The sequence below is a fragment of the Eretmochelys imbricata genome, chromosome 3, assembly GCF_965152235.1.
Source record: "Eretmochelys imbricata isolate rEreImb1 chromosome 3, rEreImb1.hap1, whole genome shotgun sequence".
In the NCBI taxonomy this organism is placed as follows: domain Eukaryota; kingdom Metazoa; phylum Chordata; order Testudines; family Cheloniidae; genus Eretmochelys; species Eretmochelys imbricata.
In genome coordinates this window covers 159100402-159116968 of record NC_135574.1, presented here as the reverse complement: position 1 = coordinate 159116968, position 16567 = coordinate 159100402, and the positions used below count along the sequence as shown (strand labels likewise).

At 39.0% G+C, this 16567-nt stretch overlaps 1 protein-coding gene across 4 annotated transcripts in view; it reads right to left on the bottom strand.

Annotated features, from left to right (window-relative positions):
- WDR26 (WD repeat domain 26) overlaps positions 1–16567 on the bottom strand; it is a 45730-nt gene that overhangs the window by 13593 nt on the left and 15570 nt on the right. For 2 of the 4 annotated variants that reach the window (XR_013345708.1, XM_077813693.1), the window contains exons 7-10: positions 16051–16173; positions 12274–12412; positions 4105–4245; positions 641–760 (exon numbers count right to left, since the gene is read on the bottom strand). Coding sequence is in view for 3 of the 4 variants with exons in the window: in XM_077813693.1 (XP_077669819.1) it covers positions 641–760; positions 4105–4245; positions 12274–12412; positions 16051–16173 (523 nt within the window). In the remaining variant the exon portion in view is untranslated. The remainder of the gene's footprint in view (positions 1–640; positions 761–4104; positions 4246–12273; positions 12413–16050; positions 16174–16567) is intronic. The other 2 variants (XM_077813691.1, XM_077813692.1) reach the window with 2 other exon arrangements.

The following is a 16567-nucleotide window of genomic DNA, read 5'->3' as shown; positions in this document are numbered from 1 at the left end:
ATTCCTGTGAACCAAAGTCAGAGAATGCTAAAGAAGTTGTTCAAATCAACTAAACTGACCCAGCATATTGATGTTTGTTTCAGTAATACACCTGCTTTGGTACCAAAGAATGAAAAAGTCTGTCAGGGCGTTAGTATACATGCTACTCTACCTCCAAACGTAGGAGGGCCAAAAGATTCCATGGGTAACTAAATTTATAACAAGTTAAATTATTTTTCATTACATGTTCTCTAGTGACTACCTCAACAGATAGAGAAAACAGACCCATTAACCATGTTACACCTGTTTTTACTAGAGTGGTCAAGCGATTAAAAAAATTAATCGTGATTGATCACAGTTTTAAGTGCACTATTAAACAATAATAGAATACCATTTATTTAAATATTTTAAAATATTTTCCATATATTAAATATAGGCTCAGGGCTTCAGCCCCCACTCCACTCCGCAAGAGGCTACCTCCCCGCCCAGAGATATGCAATTTAAAAAAAAAAGTTAAGTACTAATTTTGTTTTCAGGTAATCGCAGGCATTAACTGCGATTAATTGACAGCCCTAGTTTTTACTCCTAAGTACAATCTGCTGTTTTCAGCTGCAATGAAGCAAGTGTTCGGAGAGGACATGAACACACAGGTAGAACTTACACACTGATAGAACTGTCCACGTTGCCCTCCTGTTACAAAGCGTTTCCCATCTGGATTCCAAGCCACGCTGGTTAAACTGTCTTCATGAGATTGACTCATCTTTGTCCTCAGCTCCCCAGTCTGGAGAGGAAACAAAGAAAATCAACCACTACAAAGTCCAGTTTTGCCCACCCCTACAGACATATAATTAACAGATGTGCATGAAAACTTAACCTAGTGTTTCTAATTATGGACATTTCACTGCATAATTGAATAAAAAGGTTAAAAAAAATTTTAAAAAAGGTTGCACACTATGAAAGTCTTCTAGGGAGCAACGAGGAGGTGGAGCTGGGGTCATTCTAATTTTCTTTCAGCATGGGAAACTGTCAGCCATGTTCTGACTCCAGCTGCTGCAATGAGCTCCGCCTCATTTTGCTTCCACTTCAGATCTGAAGCCAGGACAGGCAGTGAGTGTATTTAATGGATTTTGAGGGAAGAAGAAAGGAAAGAAGAGATGTCAAGGAAGGAGAAAGTGAAAGATCAATGAAGGAAGGGAAAAGATAAATGAAAGGCACAGAAAGAGTGAAAAAAAGAGGAAACCAAAAGAATGCAGAGACAGTCCATTATTTTTTACTAGAAAGCAGAGTACCAAAAATCTTAAGAATGTAAGAATGGTGATAGTGGGTCAAACCAGTGGTTTATCTAGCCCAGTATCCTGTCTTCCAACAGCAACCAGGGCCAGAGGCTTCAGAGGGAATGAACAGAACAGGGCAATTAAGTGATCCATCTCATTGTCCACTCCCAGCTTCTGGCAGTCAGATGGTTAAGGGACTCCCAGAACAAGGGGGTTGCATCCCTGACCACTTTGGCTAATAGCCATTAATGGACCTATCCTGCATTAACTTATCTCATTTTTTTAGCCCAGTTACGCTTTTGGCCGGGGGGGGTGGGGGACGGGACACCAGAACTGCACCCAGTATTCAAGGTGTAAGTGTACCATGAATTTATATATTGGCGTGTGTTTATATATTATTTACTGTGTTCTTATTTATTGCTTTCCTAATGGTTCCGAACATTCTATTAGGTTGACTGCCACTGCACATTGAGCGGATGTTTTCAGAGAACTGTGAAACTGTGAAGCCACAGTGACTTAAAGATCTTTTTCTTGAGTGGTAACAGCTAATTTCGACCCTATCATTTTATAGGTATAGTTGCGATTATTTTTTCCAACATGCATTACTTTGCACTTAACACTGAATTTCATCTGCCACTTTGTTGCCCAGCCACCCAGTTTAGCAAGATCCCTTTGTAACTCTTCTCAAATAGTCCAAAGCTGCTTAAATTTTGTATCATCTGAAAATTTTGCAACCTCACTGTTCACCCCCTTTTCCAGATAATTTATGAACATGTTGAACAGCACAGGTCCCAGGACAGATCCATGGGGGATGCTCCTTATTTACCTCTCTCCATTGTGAAAACTGATCCTTTATTCCTATCTCAACTAGCTACTGATCCATGAGAGGACCTTCTCTCTTTTCCCATGACTGCTTACTTTGCTTAACAGTCTTTGGTGCAGGATCTTGTCAAAGGCTTTCTGAAAGTACTCTATATCCACTAGATCACCCTTGTCCCTATGTTTGTTGACCACCTCAAAGACTTTTTAAAGATTTGAGAGGTATGATTTCTCTTTACAAAAGCCGTGTTTACTCCTGCCCAACACATCATGTTTATTGCCGTTTCTGATAATTCTGTTCTTTACCATAATTTAAGAGCACCCTACCTGGTACTGAAGTTAGGCTTACTGGCCTGCAGTTGCCAGGATCACCTCTTAAAAACCGGCGTTACCTTAGCTATCCTCCAGTCATTTGGTACAGAGGCTGATTTAAGGTACAAGTTACATATCAATTAATAGTTCTGCAATTTCACATATGAGTTCGTTCCTTCAAAACTCTTGGCTGAATACCATCTGCCCCTGCTGACTCTTAATTTATCAATTTGTTCCAAAATCTCCTCTATTGACTCCTTAATCTGTGACAGTTCCTCAGATTTGTCACCTAAAAATAAATGGGTAGGGGGTGGGATTCTCTCTCACATCTTCTGCAGTGAAAACCAATGCAAAGAGTTCATTTAGCTTCTCTGCAATGGGTTGTCTTCCTTACAGTAGCTTACAGTTAACCATTCTCTGGATATTGCATCTTAAACTCTCCATGCTAGGATGGACTTTTGTCCATGGATTGTAAAGTAGGAGTGTCACACTCATCTGAAAGGGCCAAATGCCATGTTTCACGGTGGTCTGAGATATAAATCTACTGGGATATAAATTCTGAACTTCATACTCCCCTCAATCCTCATTGATCTCCCACTGGTATCACTGGGAGGTTTGACCAGAGTGAAATTTTATGAAGTGACTCTGCTGCCCTTTAGGCCACTACTTCTGCCTTTTGTTTCTCTCTTTTCTTTTCTCCCCTATATACTTCCTTCCCTGAAACAACTCCCTGTTCTCTCAAGGGCTACACACCCATCCCCTAAAATGATCAGCAATGGAATATGTAACCTTGATACTGAAAGGTCTTTTAAGAGTCAACATTCCAACAGAGATTAATAAGGAACAGAGTTTACCTCTCAGTCACGGTTTCAGGCTGTCTGCAAACATAATGATTATTGGTTTACACTGTTAACTTTATTTCAAATGTGATCTCTGCAGCCACAGGTGCTAGAAACCTTTTTATTTTAAATGACACCTTAGATTCTTCACAATCTGAACTTGTCCTTTAGGCCAGACACAGTCTGTATGGGCCACACACTTCTTCTAAAGCCAAAAAGTAAATTACTCTCTCAACTGTCGCACACACTGAACAAAGAGACAGGACCAAATGCTCTTGGATCACACCTACAAGCATTTCAGCACTATGTGAATGGGTCAGACTACCACACTGGCCACTTGGATCACAAAATTAAAGAAACCACAAAACTTGGATTCCTGGCTACTTCCTCACCTCGGAGATAAGCCCTGTAAATGTCACTTGAACATTAGAAACATTACAACTCATCTTTGTAAAAACCATGGCACTAAAGGAATTCACTCCTTATAAATCCTCTTGAAGTGTATCATCCAGACTTCAAAAACACCACACAGTAACTTCTCTCTAGTGTGGATGATCACTTGGAATGGAAACATTACAGTCACCCCTTGGTATTCCAGAATTGAAAGGACAGAAGATCCATGAAGAGTAGACTCACTGACAAATTAGTTTCAGTTCTGTTAACATTTAGTATAGACATTTTATATTCTACCTAGATTTTGGAAAAATCTGGGTCTATTAGCAACATTTTTAATAAAATGAAAAACTGCAATGTTTCCATGTTCACCTATATGGAAACAAGCTTACTGAAGTGATTTCATCCTTACTGAACAGTTCCAGTGCATAACAAAGCCAACTGCTAGAGTTAAACATGAAATTTTATATTAATATTGGATTGCTTACTTGTACATTCCAGAGCCAAAGCTCAGAGCAGTCATCTGGGCCACAGGCAACAAGGTAGTTGTCATCTGGACTCCAAGCAATGTAAGAAACACCATATGCATGGCCTTCTAATGTTTTAAGCAATTTTAGCTGGTGTGTATCCTAAGTAAAACAAATACATATATATTAAAAAGACTAGTCAATATTTGACATTAGAATTTGGCTGAGGTTGTCTTGACAGCAGCTCAAATTGTTTAGTCCTGAGTTTCGACAGCATTTCTACCCAATTCAGGCCTGTATGATTTGGCCATTATCTTTTAAAAGCAAAACATTCCCTTTCGAGAATAAATCTCTATTTGTAAGTGAGCAGTTATTACCCTATAGAGTAGATCCATATACACACAAAAAAGCCTTTCCAAGATCCCTAGCATACAAAGAGAAGTACTAGTAAGTATTCTGAGAATGTTACGTTCTTCCTTTATTTTGTTGTGGAACTCATTGACAGAGTTCTGTGCAAAATACTACAATATGGCCCATACCTTAGATTATGCACAATACCTAGCAATTATGCAATATTTAATTTTCAAAGCACTGTAGGAACTTTATGCAGTGGAACCAGTCTTTACACCCTTGTGAAGTAGGCAAGTATTGTTAACCAAGTTTTACAAGATGCTTAAATAAGACAGAAGTTAGGTGAGATGCCTTGGGTCAGGCAGTGAACGTGACAGAATTAGGATTAGAATTTCAGAGTTCCTGGATCCTAGTGCCATAGTCAGCTACGACACTTCCAACTGCTAGTTTGAAAATAAAATATTCAATGGACCATAATAAGAATATTTTCCTCCAGTTCTTTGTAGTTTTAGGAATGTAAGAGCCTCCGTTATTAAAGTGATATGTTTCAGGACTGACAGCCAATTATGAAGAAGTGCCTTTGTTTTAATTCTATTTAGTCATTAATACTGACGGTTTAGTTAATGCAGGAGGCATTCCTTTTGCCTACTGAATCACTTTAAAATGGTAGTAGAGTGTAAAATGCAAGATAGTGCTGAGCGATAAAAATGGTAGGACAGCTCATTAGAGTGAAGTCTTAAGATATTTATCAACTATTTGACATATTAAGGTGTTTATGGTATTCAACACCTTGTCAGTTGCTGGCTTGATCCAAACCCTGAAATGTTCCAGCTGAGTATTGGCCCATGACACTGTAGTCACACTAGTGTCAAGTCTCATGAGTCTGTCCCAAGTCTCATTAAAGATGCAGCATATAGTGATCACAGCTTATAACTGGTCAATCAGGGGAGTATTTATTAGGTATTTTTACTCTCCATTATTTGAAAACATTTTCTATTTGCCCACTATCCTTTGTGGCGTTTGTCTTTTCCCATACTGAAAAGTCTCTTCATGGATTTGGAAAACAAAAACAAAAAAAAAACACCCAACCCCACTAAATCACCCCAGCACGTAAAGAGTGCAGAGTTAACCTTCTGAACCAGTGCAGTACTGAGTCTGCACACAGATCCAGTTCCTTTGTCACTGTTCATTGCTGCTAGCCAAAGCTGAGGAAATGGGATTAGTTTAGTCATTTTCACTGCTCCAGATCAGAACCTTATGGGCAGAAGAGACCGTTCTTGCCATTTTCACATTTTCCCAAGCACTCAGAATGAAAGCAAGGACTATTCTTGCCATTTCCCCTGCTGCCCATAAGGGTCCAAACTGCAGCAGTGAAACTGACTAGACTCATTAATTACCAACCCCTTGGGAAAACAAGGACAAGCACAAAGACAGGCACTGGAGGTATTTATGGAACCTGAAAACAGGCTAGAAAAGGAGATAGATTAGGATTATTTATTTGTGCTTACCTGAAAATTTCCTTTCTTAAATAGCAAGGTCCATAGATCCTTAATGCAGAAGGCCCAATGCTTACTGCCTGAAGCAGACAGACCTCAGACACTGGCAGCAGCCTAAACTCCTTCCTCTGAAGTTGCTCTCCAGTTTAGGTTAAGATTTTTAGATTTAATTTAAAACATATGCCTACTTCAGGAAACGAGTTCACAGTTTTTTAAATTTAAGTACATGAACACCTTCACATACCCCTTCGTTTGCCTCAGATGGGCTAGGTGTACAGACCTTGCTACTTCACACACACACCCCCGTTCAGACAGAGGAGTTTTCCTATTCTTTGGTGAAGCAAGGTCCACAAATCCTATAACAGAATTTTGAGCAGTGTAAGAGCTTTAAGAAAGGGAACAAAGATACTGAAATAAACAGATTCTCTCTTACAAAAAACTTGTCTGCAGTGAAACGTGCAGCACTCCCTCCTAAGACTGTACCCACTGAAGTTTAAGAACTATTTTGCAGAATTTAGTCAATGCATTGGTTAACAGCCATATGGTCACCTGAATGGCTTTTTGCGTAAGGGCATTAAAATAAGGTTATATTTTATATAACCACAAAAATGCCTGGTCAACAAGGCTGTTCTAGAAATTGCTGGATGTCCAGGTGCACTGAGGTGTTTTTGTTGTTCGGCCAGTTTCTTAACCAAAGGATGCAAAATAATGCAGAAACTTTATCATTCCCAAAGCTATGCCTTCTTGGAGGATTTCTACTACTTGTGGAATCGTAGTATCAGTCTCTGTTCCAGTCTCTTTGCCAAATTGGAAGGAATTTGAAGCGGACATTCAGGGAAAGATATCCTCAGAGTAACCATGATTGTCAGAACAACTCACAACCAAAAAAACTCTCCCCAATTAATTCCTTTTAAATGCCAGGCAACCCATGGTGAAGCACTGCTACAATACAGTCCTTTTGCAGTGTAGAAAGGGGACAGGTCTCTTCTATCGTGCTGTTATTGTAAAATAAGTCCCCTTACGCAGTAATAATGGGGCCTCTCATTTTTCACTTCCAGATGGACCCGACTACAGTGAGAACAGTAGGAATGGTTAGAGCTACATGCGGGTTTTCAGCTGGACAGTGTCTCCATGGCAGCAACCTTCAAGTATCTTCTCCTGGACAAGAATGACTTTGCTGTGCCTCCTGGACGTGAAGAAGCTCATGGTTGGTAGTCCAAAAAGTTGTCACACACTAAAAGGCAGGGGAGAAGGTCCCATTCCTGAAGTCAGGTCTCAGCTTCCTCTTGTCTATGAAAAATCCTAATATAGAAGGGACTGGCAAAGTAGGCTATTGCCCCATAAGAACAAGATATTTGCTTCTCTCTGATGGGCTGAAAATGAATTGCCAAGAATCAGGTCCCAGCTGCATTAAAAACCACATCTCCATCTACAAACTGCCAAGAGATCTGCACTCCTCTGCGACAATGTAGATAACAAAGTAGCCGAGTACCACTATCTAACGTTAAAGCTGAGGGGATCCAGCTCAAACGGAACAAGCTTTCACTAAAGATTAGACTAATAATGGATAAAGTCTAACCAACTTCATTTTACTCTTCAAGACCTCTTTTGAGGTTTTCCTGCTATAACCAGATGGACTTCAACAACTTCACCAATATCAAAACAAACACCCTGCCACACCCTTTGCAATGTCTCAGAAAACTTACACCTAGGATTGCAGGGGTGAGTCACATGTGTCTAGGCACTTTTCCTTTTAGCCATCAGGGCCTTGAATCTTACCTTCAACTCCTCTGGCTTTTTTCTATGATGGGGAGGAGAGGAAATGGAGTACACCTTGTTGCATCCATTTTTTGCACATCCTCTTGTTCAGGGGACAGGCAATATCTCCCCTTTTGCTTGGGGCTCTTTGGACTCCTTGGGATATATATATAGGAACTCTGGAATGCATTCTGGGACCTAGTGAGTTCTCCAACAATCCCTCCCTCTGTTTTAATTTTAGCCTTATTCAAGGCAGCTCTTTCACTTGGGATCTTGGAGAGAATTCCACTCCCCCCTGACAGAGAGAGGCAGTACCTCCAGTGAAGGAAGCGGAGGGGTGCTTGGGTGGCACAGGTAGGAAGGTTCCATGAGAACCAAGATTCCACTGGTCAGAGAGCCTGAGAGGTACTTCCAAGGTTTAGATTGTCCTGTCCTTACCTTCAGGAGATGGAGAACAACCCGGGTATTCCTTATGTCCATGGTAGAAAACTCTTCAATTTATTATAGCTAAGTTAGGTTTTTCTATTATTTACTTATTATCAATATCTTTTACATCAACTTAAGTCAACTACTCAGAGTGACAGATACTACCAAACAAAGATGCAGCTATGGTTCAGGATTTTGAAGACTGCCCATGTTTTTGAACCATATTTGAATGAGTTATCAAATCCTCATTTATGTAAGGCAATACTCAGTTAAGATTTCAAACCATGGAAATTGCTGTCCTTAAAGGCTGCTATGGAAAGGTTCCTTCCCATCTTTGTTTTTGCCCATATAAATAGAGAGTGTTGGAAGATCCACGTCCTCTTATGGATTGTAGAATTTCCCAGCTTTTGAGTGCATGTTAGATTTTGCCTTTTGAGATGGTAATAAATACTTTATACAAAAGAGATAATGTTTTTAGTATTTTCTCAATCACCAGTAATTAAATCAGTGGCAGTTTTTGCCCTTCACACCTTACGTTGAAGAAGTTCCGATTGACATTTTAATGCATTATATGGATGTTGCTGTTTTAAACGGAGTTTCTCTTTTTGTATTTGCATATGTGATTTAATAAAATTGAATTGACTCAAGCCGTACCCTGGAAGTGAGCAGTCCCCAACCTTGGAGAATCTGCGATAAGACCGGATAGACAGGTGAGCTGGATTCTTGAGTGGAGATATGCCCAAACAGAAAAACCCCTCAAAGCACACAGAAGAGGGCTAGATGAATGGCTGAGGGCAGGTCCTAAAGTCCCCCCTCACTGGTTTCACCTTGCTGTTCTTCATCTGCAAACAAACACCACGATCTCTCTGTGGCCACACTGGTCCTCAGTCACTGAGGACATAGGCTGAAGGCTCTAAGATACTGTCAGAAACTGTCTGCCCTCACCAGCTAGGGGAGGGCACGTCAGTCACCTGCCATTTCTCTTGCACCTCCTTCTGTGTCCACCGGGAGAGGGACGCCTAGGCAATCCCTTTGCTAGAGAGGCTGCAACCACCAAATCCTTCTCTTTGTCACACAAAAGACAAATCTGTCCACGCATTCGATGATGGGGGTAAGAGCAAGAAAAGCAAAGTTCTCCTTTCTTCATGTTTCACTGCCAAACCACTTGCTGTTCTGCTGCTGCAAGGGGAAAATGTGCTGCTGCAGTACCTCAGGCAGGAAAGATTCCCCCCTATAGCCAGTTATGTGCTCCCCATGCCCTCCAAAATCTTAGGTCTTTTTGCTCTGAAATCCAGTTGCTCCAGATTTTAGAAGTTTGCAACAGACCAGCAGAATTCGGTTATTAATCTAAACTTTGCAAGGAGAGGTCTGTTTTTCACCTGCCTGTAGTTGTGGAGTCAGAAACTGGTGAACTAGTTAGGAGGCGGAGCCCATGTTACTCCCAGAGATTGAAAGGTCTGTTTCTACCAAAATGCTGAAAGTCCAACGGAGGATCGATCAATGGCCCTTGTCTTATTGAAGAATAGCAGGCAACCTTTCTTCCATGAGACAGATCTCACCCCACTCCAACTGCAAGGAGGCGCTGAGGAAAGGGAAAGATCTAATCTTCCTTCCAACAAGGAAATTATAGGGGAGGTATAACAACAAATGTAAGTTTAACACACACCTCAAGGCCCTGCCCCTGCAGCTCCATTCCCCAAGCTTCTGCATTGGCTTCTGGTAAATATTTTTAAGTCTCTTTCTTTGTGCCTGGTGATCAGCTGTGGCAGCACAGCTACAAAACTAGTATGGATTTACTTCAATTTCAAAGCCAAAAACGCCACAAAAAGTGTTGAACAGGGTCAACATAATTATATTGTTTTTCACAACACTAAGCTGATATCCCCTTACAAAACAAACAGTTACAACATTTCCTACTATAAGAACTCACATTCTAAGACAGACAAGACAAGACAAAAAAAGACATGGAACAATAGTTCAGGAAAAGGCGACCATGGCAGGAAACTTTTTCATTCTGCGTGTCTTTAAGGATGGATTTTGAGGAGAGGACACATGGTAGTTCTTCTAGATATAGCAAGTAGGCAAAACAGAAAGACCAAAGGTAGAGTAGAGTATCTTTCCCCATAAGTGGTCCCATTTAAGTCAAGATACTAACTGGCGTGACAGAATCAGAATAAGTGAGCAGTCTAGTAGGACTGAAAGTAGTGGAAGAAGGGCAGGAGAAAGTGAGAGCAAAAATATAGGGGCAGATAAGTTTGTAGAGCCTCTGGGTGAGGAGGCTGAAGCTGATGCAAGAGACCAGATTGAATTCAATGTGCGTGGGATAGTCAGAGTGACAGGAAAGAAAGAATTTCAGCAGCAGCATTTTCATTACACTGGACTTTCGGGGATGGGGATAAGTTTATTTTCAGGGCAAATATGAGGGTCTGAATACTCTTTGCTGAACTATTGATAGAACCCAAAAGGATTCAAATAGACTGAAAATCTGAAGAATGTTTCCCTATCAGCACATAGATAGGGAATAGAATAAGTTTGGGATAAAGTTTGACAATCTCTCGAACCAGTTATTTTGTTTACGTTCAACAATTACTTGAAACAATGGGAAGAGAAATAAATGAACTCCATATGCCCTGGTAACTATGAAACCAAATGACTGGTACGGCCTAATGCAATTTAAATCCATCTTCAATATGGCCTGTAACAAAAGTGTTCCCTTCAGCTTTACTCAGGAATGCATTTCAAATCTACTGATTGTTAACAGAGTTAATACAGTTTCTTGGAATTTCTCCAAATAACCACCATTAGAAAAGCTGTGTTTCACTAGTTTGTTCTTCTAGTGACCCTTGCTTGCTTAACATTTTGGCACAATTTCAAACACCTAAAGTGCATTTATTTTGGTATGATTAAATAGTATATAATTAATGATTCACTATGAAACTACTTGCTACTACTGGAGGTGCCATTTTGTACCACAGATCTGCCCTTAAAATCGCTTTCCTTAAATAAGCTAGAACTTTCAATCCATGTTACAAAAAAAAAAAAAAAAAAAAAAGAGAACTCTTTTCTAACAGCCTCCTGACATTTATAAACTATAGAGTGGTCTGGCTCCAATTAAAAATCATCTCTAGCACCAAGCCTTGAGAATCCTTAGCAGTAAGTTTTTCCAAGCTGTATGTACACACACAACTCGTCTGTTAACTATTTTCAAGATCCCCCACCGTTCCCCCAAAAGTAAAGAGTTCAACTGGTATATTCCCTCCTAATTTTTTTTTTTTTGGGGGGAGGGGGGGGGAGGGGTTAAGAAGAGGAGACTTTCCTTCAACTCAGATCCTGCTGCAGGACGCAGGAGCAGCTTGCAAATTTATAACAACCCAGTATAATTTTTAAAGTCTTCTCAAAAGGTTTGAGTTACAACTCTAAGAAACCAGAATATTGTGTGTGCACATGCACATTGATATGTATATACATATATCATATAGTACATTATGTATATGTATTTGTGGCACATTTCCTAATATGTTTTCAATTAGTAACTGAACATAATTTCATCCAATTCATAATGCGGTTGAAACACCAACATATCACTAGGACCTGAATAATCTCAGAGTGACAGCTCAAGCATTTTATTTACAAGAAAATACAATACAGACAGGAAAGATACTGATATCCAATAGCTAGGGTAAGGAGATTTGGCTGGTTTCTTGTAGCAGAAGAAAATAAGCAATATATAGTAACAATTTAAAACGTCAGGAGAACTTAGTCTTGAAGGAAAAAATCAAAAAAACTGTACATCCTTTCTTGATGAGTTTTGCCAGGTTTTCACAGAACACGAATCAAGAAAAGTTCCTCAAGTTGTATGTACAATGGCAACTAGTAGATAGTTGATGAAACTTCTATATGGTCTGTGAACATTTTATCATTCAAAGATGGGGTGGCATGTTTAAATGGTGAACAGGACTTCTATTTAAAATAATTCAAATAATTAATAGTAAAGAGGATTTAAAATAAAGGTCTTCACTGAAATAATACCAAAAACTTTAGGAAAGCCTTAGGCAAAAGCACAATGAAAATTTAAGAAACACTGCATGATTCAGAAGAAATGCAGATAGTTTAGGTCTTTTTTATCTTTAAACACACACGTTAAAGTCTGAGCACTTACTGGATCAACCTGCCATATAATAACAGTTGTGTCCTTTGATCCCGTTGCTAGTTTAGTTCCATCATTGGAGAATTTACAGAACCATACTTCATTACAGTGCTCTGTAAGTATTTGCTGTGTGTAACATGGGAACTGTTTCCTGAAACAAAGCAAAAACAAAACCATAGGGTTTGTTAAACACAATCCGATAAACAATTGGTAAAAACTAATTATAAAAGTAAAGATTTCTGCAGTTAACATGTATGTTCAAAAAAAAGACAGGATCGTCTTCAAAGCTCATTATGAAGATTAACTAGCCAGTATCAGTCTAGTTTGAGGGCCACTAGATATTGGTGATTTAAAAAAAAAAAGTCATATTCATTAAAGAAACCCCCCTAAATGACCCAAAAACATTAAGATGTGAATATAGCCAATCTACTAAGTCACAAGATCTTACTGTTATCCTCAGACTTCCCTCTCCATTCCTTCCTATTGTTTGTTACACTCACTGTGTCTCAAATTAAAATAAGATCTTCAGGACACTAACTGGATCTTCCTAAAGTTTTTTAGGACATACAACAGTCAATGCACCAATCTGATTGGGCCTCTAGACACTAGTGTAATAAAAGTTAAGGTTAATAAATTAACAATTTACAAACTTTTCACTTTAGTTATTTCTGGCAACTCCACAGAAGTGATTAATTATGTGCTAAAAAGGAGTAATGGAAATACTAACTTTTACAAGATCATTTTCAAGAAATGAAACTCACAAGATTTTTAATATAGTGTTTATCACTGAGGTATTTTGTTACTCTGCAAACTACATACAAACACTACCCCACTTCTGAGCAAACAAAAACAGAGCAGTAAGCTATTTCAATAGCAGCTAATCCCCCTCCCCCCAATTATGTGTCAAGGAAGATCCTACCATCAAAAAGTTAAATTCATGCAGAAAAATGGAGAGAAGTTCGGTTATGTTTGCAGCTCACCAACTGGCACTAACTACAAGTAGTTATACAGTGTTTGAAATCACCTGGCTGATTGTGTGTGTTATTTATGTCACTATAACTTCTAGAGATGCCAATGTGCAAGACATTGTGCAAACACAAGACACTCTCTGCCCCATACAGCTTACAAGTTAACAGGAGCAGGAGCCATTTTTTATGTATTTGTACAGTTCTTGGCACAAAGCAGTCCTGATCCATGACTAGGGAGTTACTGCAATAAATTAATACAATTTAGGTAAAACTAGTCATAAAACATTGTTACAAAATCTTACCTTACACTCAATACTGACAAATTCATGACACAAGTGACTGTCCTAAAATAAGTTCTCTCTCTTTATTCAATAATTTTTATTGGTAAGAGTCAGTGAAGTAATTAAGCCAATGCTGCAAAAAAGTACTACAAATTTGTTTAGTATGCCAAAGATGTGGATTCCTTTCAAGATACTCTCTGTGCATTCTTTAAGTAGCAAAACACTCTTGGTATTACACTACTCAGAGCAGCAAGCAATATCCTCCCAAAAATCAGAAAAACATAAGGCAGGAAAACACCACCCCACCTCCCCCCTTACAATTAGTTAGAACTGAAAAGAGTTGGAGGCATGCCTCCATAGTCATGGCTTTGTGGTTTTTAAGAATGGTTAAATAGAAAATTAGCCTAATTCAATATGTTCTGAGGGGTTACACGGTATTTTCAAATGGCATTTCCCAGTACCGTAACTGTTTCTAGACAATCGAGAAGTTTGTGATCTTAGGACTGTGTAAACTGAATTTGAGACACGGTGGTTATAGGAAGACTTGTTTTAAAGCATAATTTGTTATTAATGTTTACTACTGCTCTGCCAGTTCTAATACTGTATTTCTAAAGCTGCTATCCCTTTTTTAAAAAATGGGACATGGTTAAAAAAAATACACTAAATGGTTTTGTGCAAGAACATATAAATATCAACTTAATGAATGAAAGTCATGGTACACAAGCATCATTTATAGCAGCAGACCTGACCGTCACTGACAGATTCAAGGAGTCCATGCAAGTAACTTACGCTAATGCAAGGAAACAAGGAGAGAAAAGAGACGTTTTTCTCACTCAACTAACGAAGCAAGTTGCTCAGAAGTTGCACCTCACAGATAGTGATGTATGTATTAAACAGGTACTCAATCACTGTTTTCAGAAGATGTAACCACCCAAGAATATCAAGTTCTGTTCCACAAGACAAGATGTTGGTTAAGAGGGATAGTAGTTTGAACAGGTTTTGTTTAGTTAACTGAGTACTCATGCTCAATCATACTTCTCATACTGTTATTACCTAGGGAGGTGGTAGAATCTCCTTCCTTAGAAGTTTTTAAGGTCAGGCTTGACAAAGCCCTGGCTGGGATGATTTAATTGGGGATTCGTCCTGCTTTGAGCAGGGGGTTGGACTAGATGACCTCCTGAGGTCCCTTCAAACCCTGATATTCTATGATTCTCTACATTTCTGCTTTCACAAAAGTCCTTTATTACTCATCTGCTCAGTATAGCGCACTTAAACTTTAGGTCTTGTCCATACTAAAAACTTAGGTCGATCCAGCTACATTGATTAGGGGGCATGAAAAATCCACACCCGAGTGATGAAGTTAAGCCTACCTAACGTGCCATGAAAAAAAAAAAAAAAAAAGAGCTCTTCTGTCGACCTAGCTACTGCCTCTCGGGGAGGTGGATTATCTGTGCCACTGTAGTGTTTCAAGTGTACACAAGCCCTTAATGCAGGGGTACTCTATTTTTTTGTCAAGATCCAAATTTCTCGGTCAAGGTATAATCAAGGTCCAGACTCCAGAGGAAAAAAAAAAAAAAAAAATGTTGGATTTTTTTTTTTTTTAAATAATAAAAAAATTTCAGGGTCCATTCAATAGCATCCGTGGGCCAAATCCAGATCACCAGTCTACCTACTGACTACCCCTGCCTTAGTGTTTCCTTATGCTTTATTCCACCATGTCAACACCATGGTTCACCAGTTACTGTGTTTTCACAGGTTTAGAATTCTAAATTTAATCCTTTAAAAACAGACCAAAAGAACTAAATTAAAATTACCGGAATAATAATTTAACAAAAACGTGAAAGTGAATTTATTTCCAGCGTTTACAATGAAAACATTGATTAATCAAACAGACACCATCAAAACTGACAGTGTTGCTAATCCAATATCGGCAAGAGGAAATGTTCACTTTGCTCCCAAAACCTTCAGTGTTTTTTAAATAAAAGTCATCTTCCTATGCATAATCCTACAACTACGAACTGAAGTGGTAGGAGAGGAGAACCAGGTAAGTATGCAGACTCCACTTTCTAGTTCTCAAAAAGGGTTGGGGGAGTTAAAATTGGGTTGATTATAAAATAAAATGATGCAGGAAAGGGTCCCCCACCTGCCCACCATTAAATTCTCCATTATCACAAGGCCAGTAATGTGAAAAAGCTTCACCCACCACCCTGAGCCCTCTCCATCATTCCACCTCCTGAGAAGCAGCAATCCTGTCTGTTTATCTCAGTATTGTATCTGTTAATGTGATATAAGCATGCCCAATTCCAATATTGTCAGAAATCCATACAGATTAACGCCATTAAAAAATAAATAATAATAATAATAAATATGAAAGTGGAAGTTACCAGTAGACTATCCTATCAATTTTAACATTATCCAAGTTTCATTGTCTTTTTAAACTATTAGATTACTGTTACTTTAATTCTATCAATTTGTTTACACATACTTAAAAAGGCCTAAACACAAAATCCAGAATCTGGCTTCCACTGTCTTTAACTCACCTCATTATGCCCAAGCATTGCAGCATGTACGGCGCACCACATACTGATCTCAGACCCCTGCAATAGGTAGGTACAATAGGTTGAGTTGAGGACAGAGTGGAAGCCTTTGTTTTGAAGTGTCTTCTTTTGGGGGGGAAGGGGGGAGGGGAAGAAAGGGGGTACATGAGACTATGGTTTAATTGATATATATATATATACATATACATACACACCCAGTATGCACATCTGGGTGTGGAGGATACAAAATTAGAAAAAGATAAAAGTTTGACCTATGTGGGCATATATTTCCTTTGGGTGGGGTTTAGACAAGCCCAGTCTCGTTACATTTGGCCCTTATCAAATATTATTGTATTATTTTATATCACTACATCTTAAAGGAGGTTGTCTCGATTGTATTGATATCACTCTCTTGTTAGCTGGATACAAAACACAGCATTAAACACACTTCTAGACTGGCAGTAAGTATTAAAAATCAATACGGTACACAATTTATTACTGCCCTAACGTTAAGAATCCT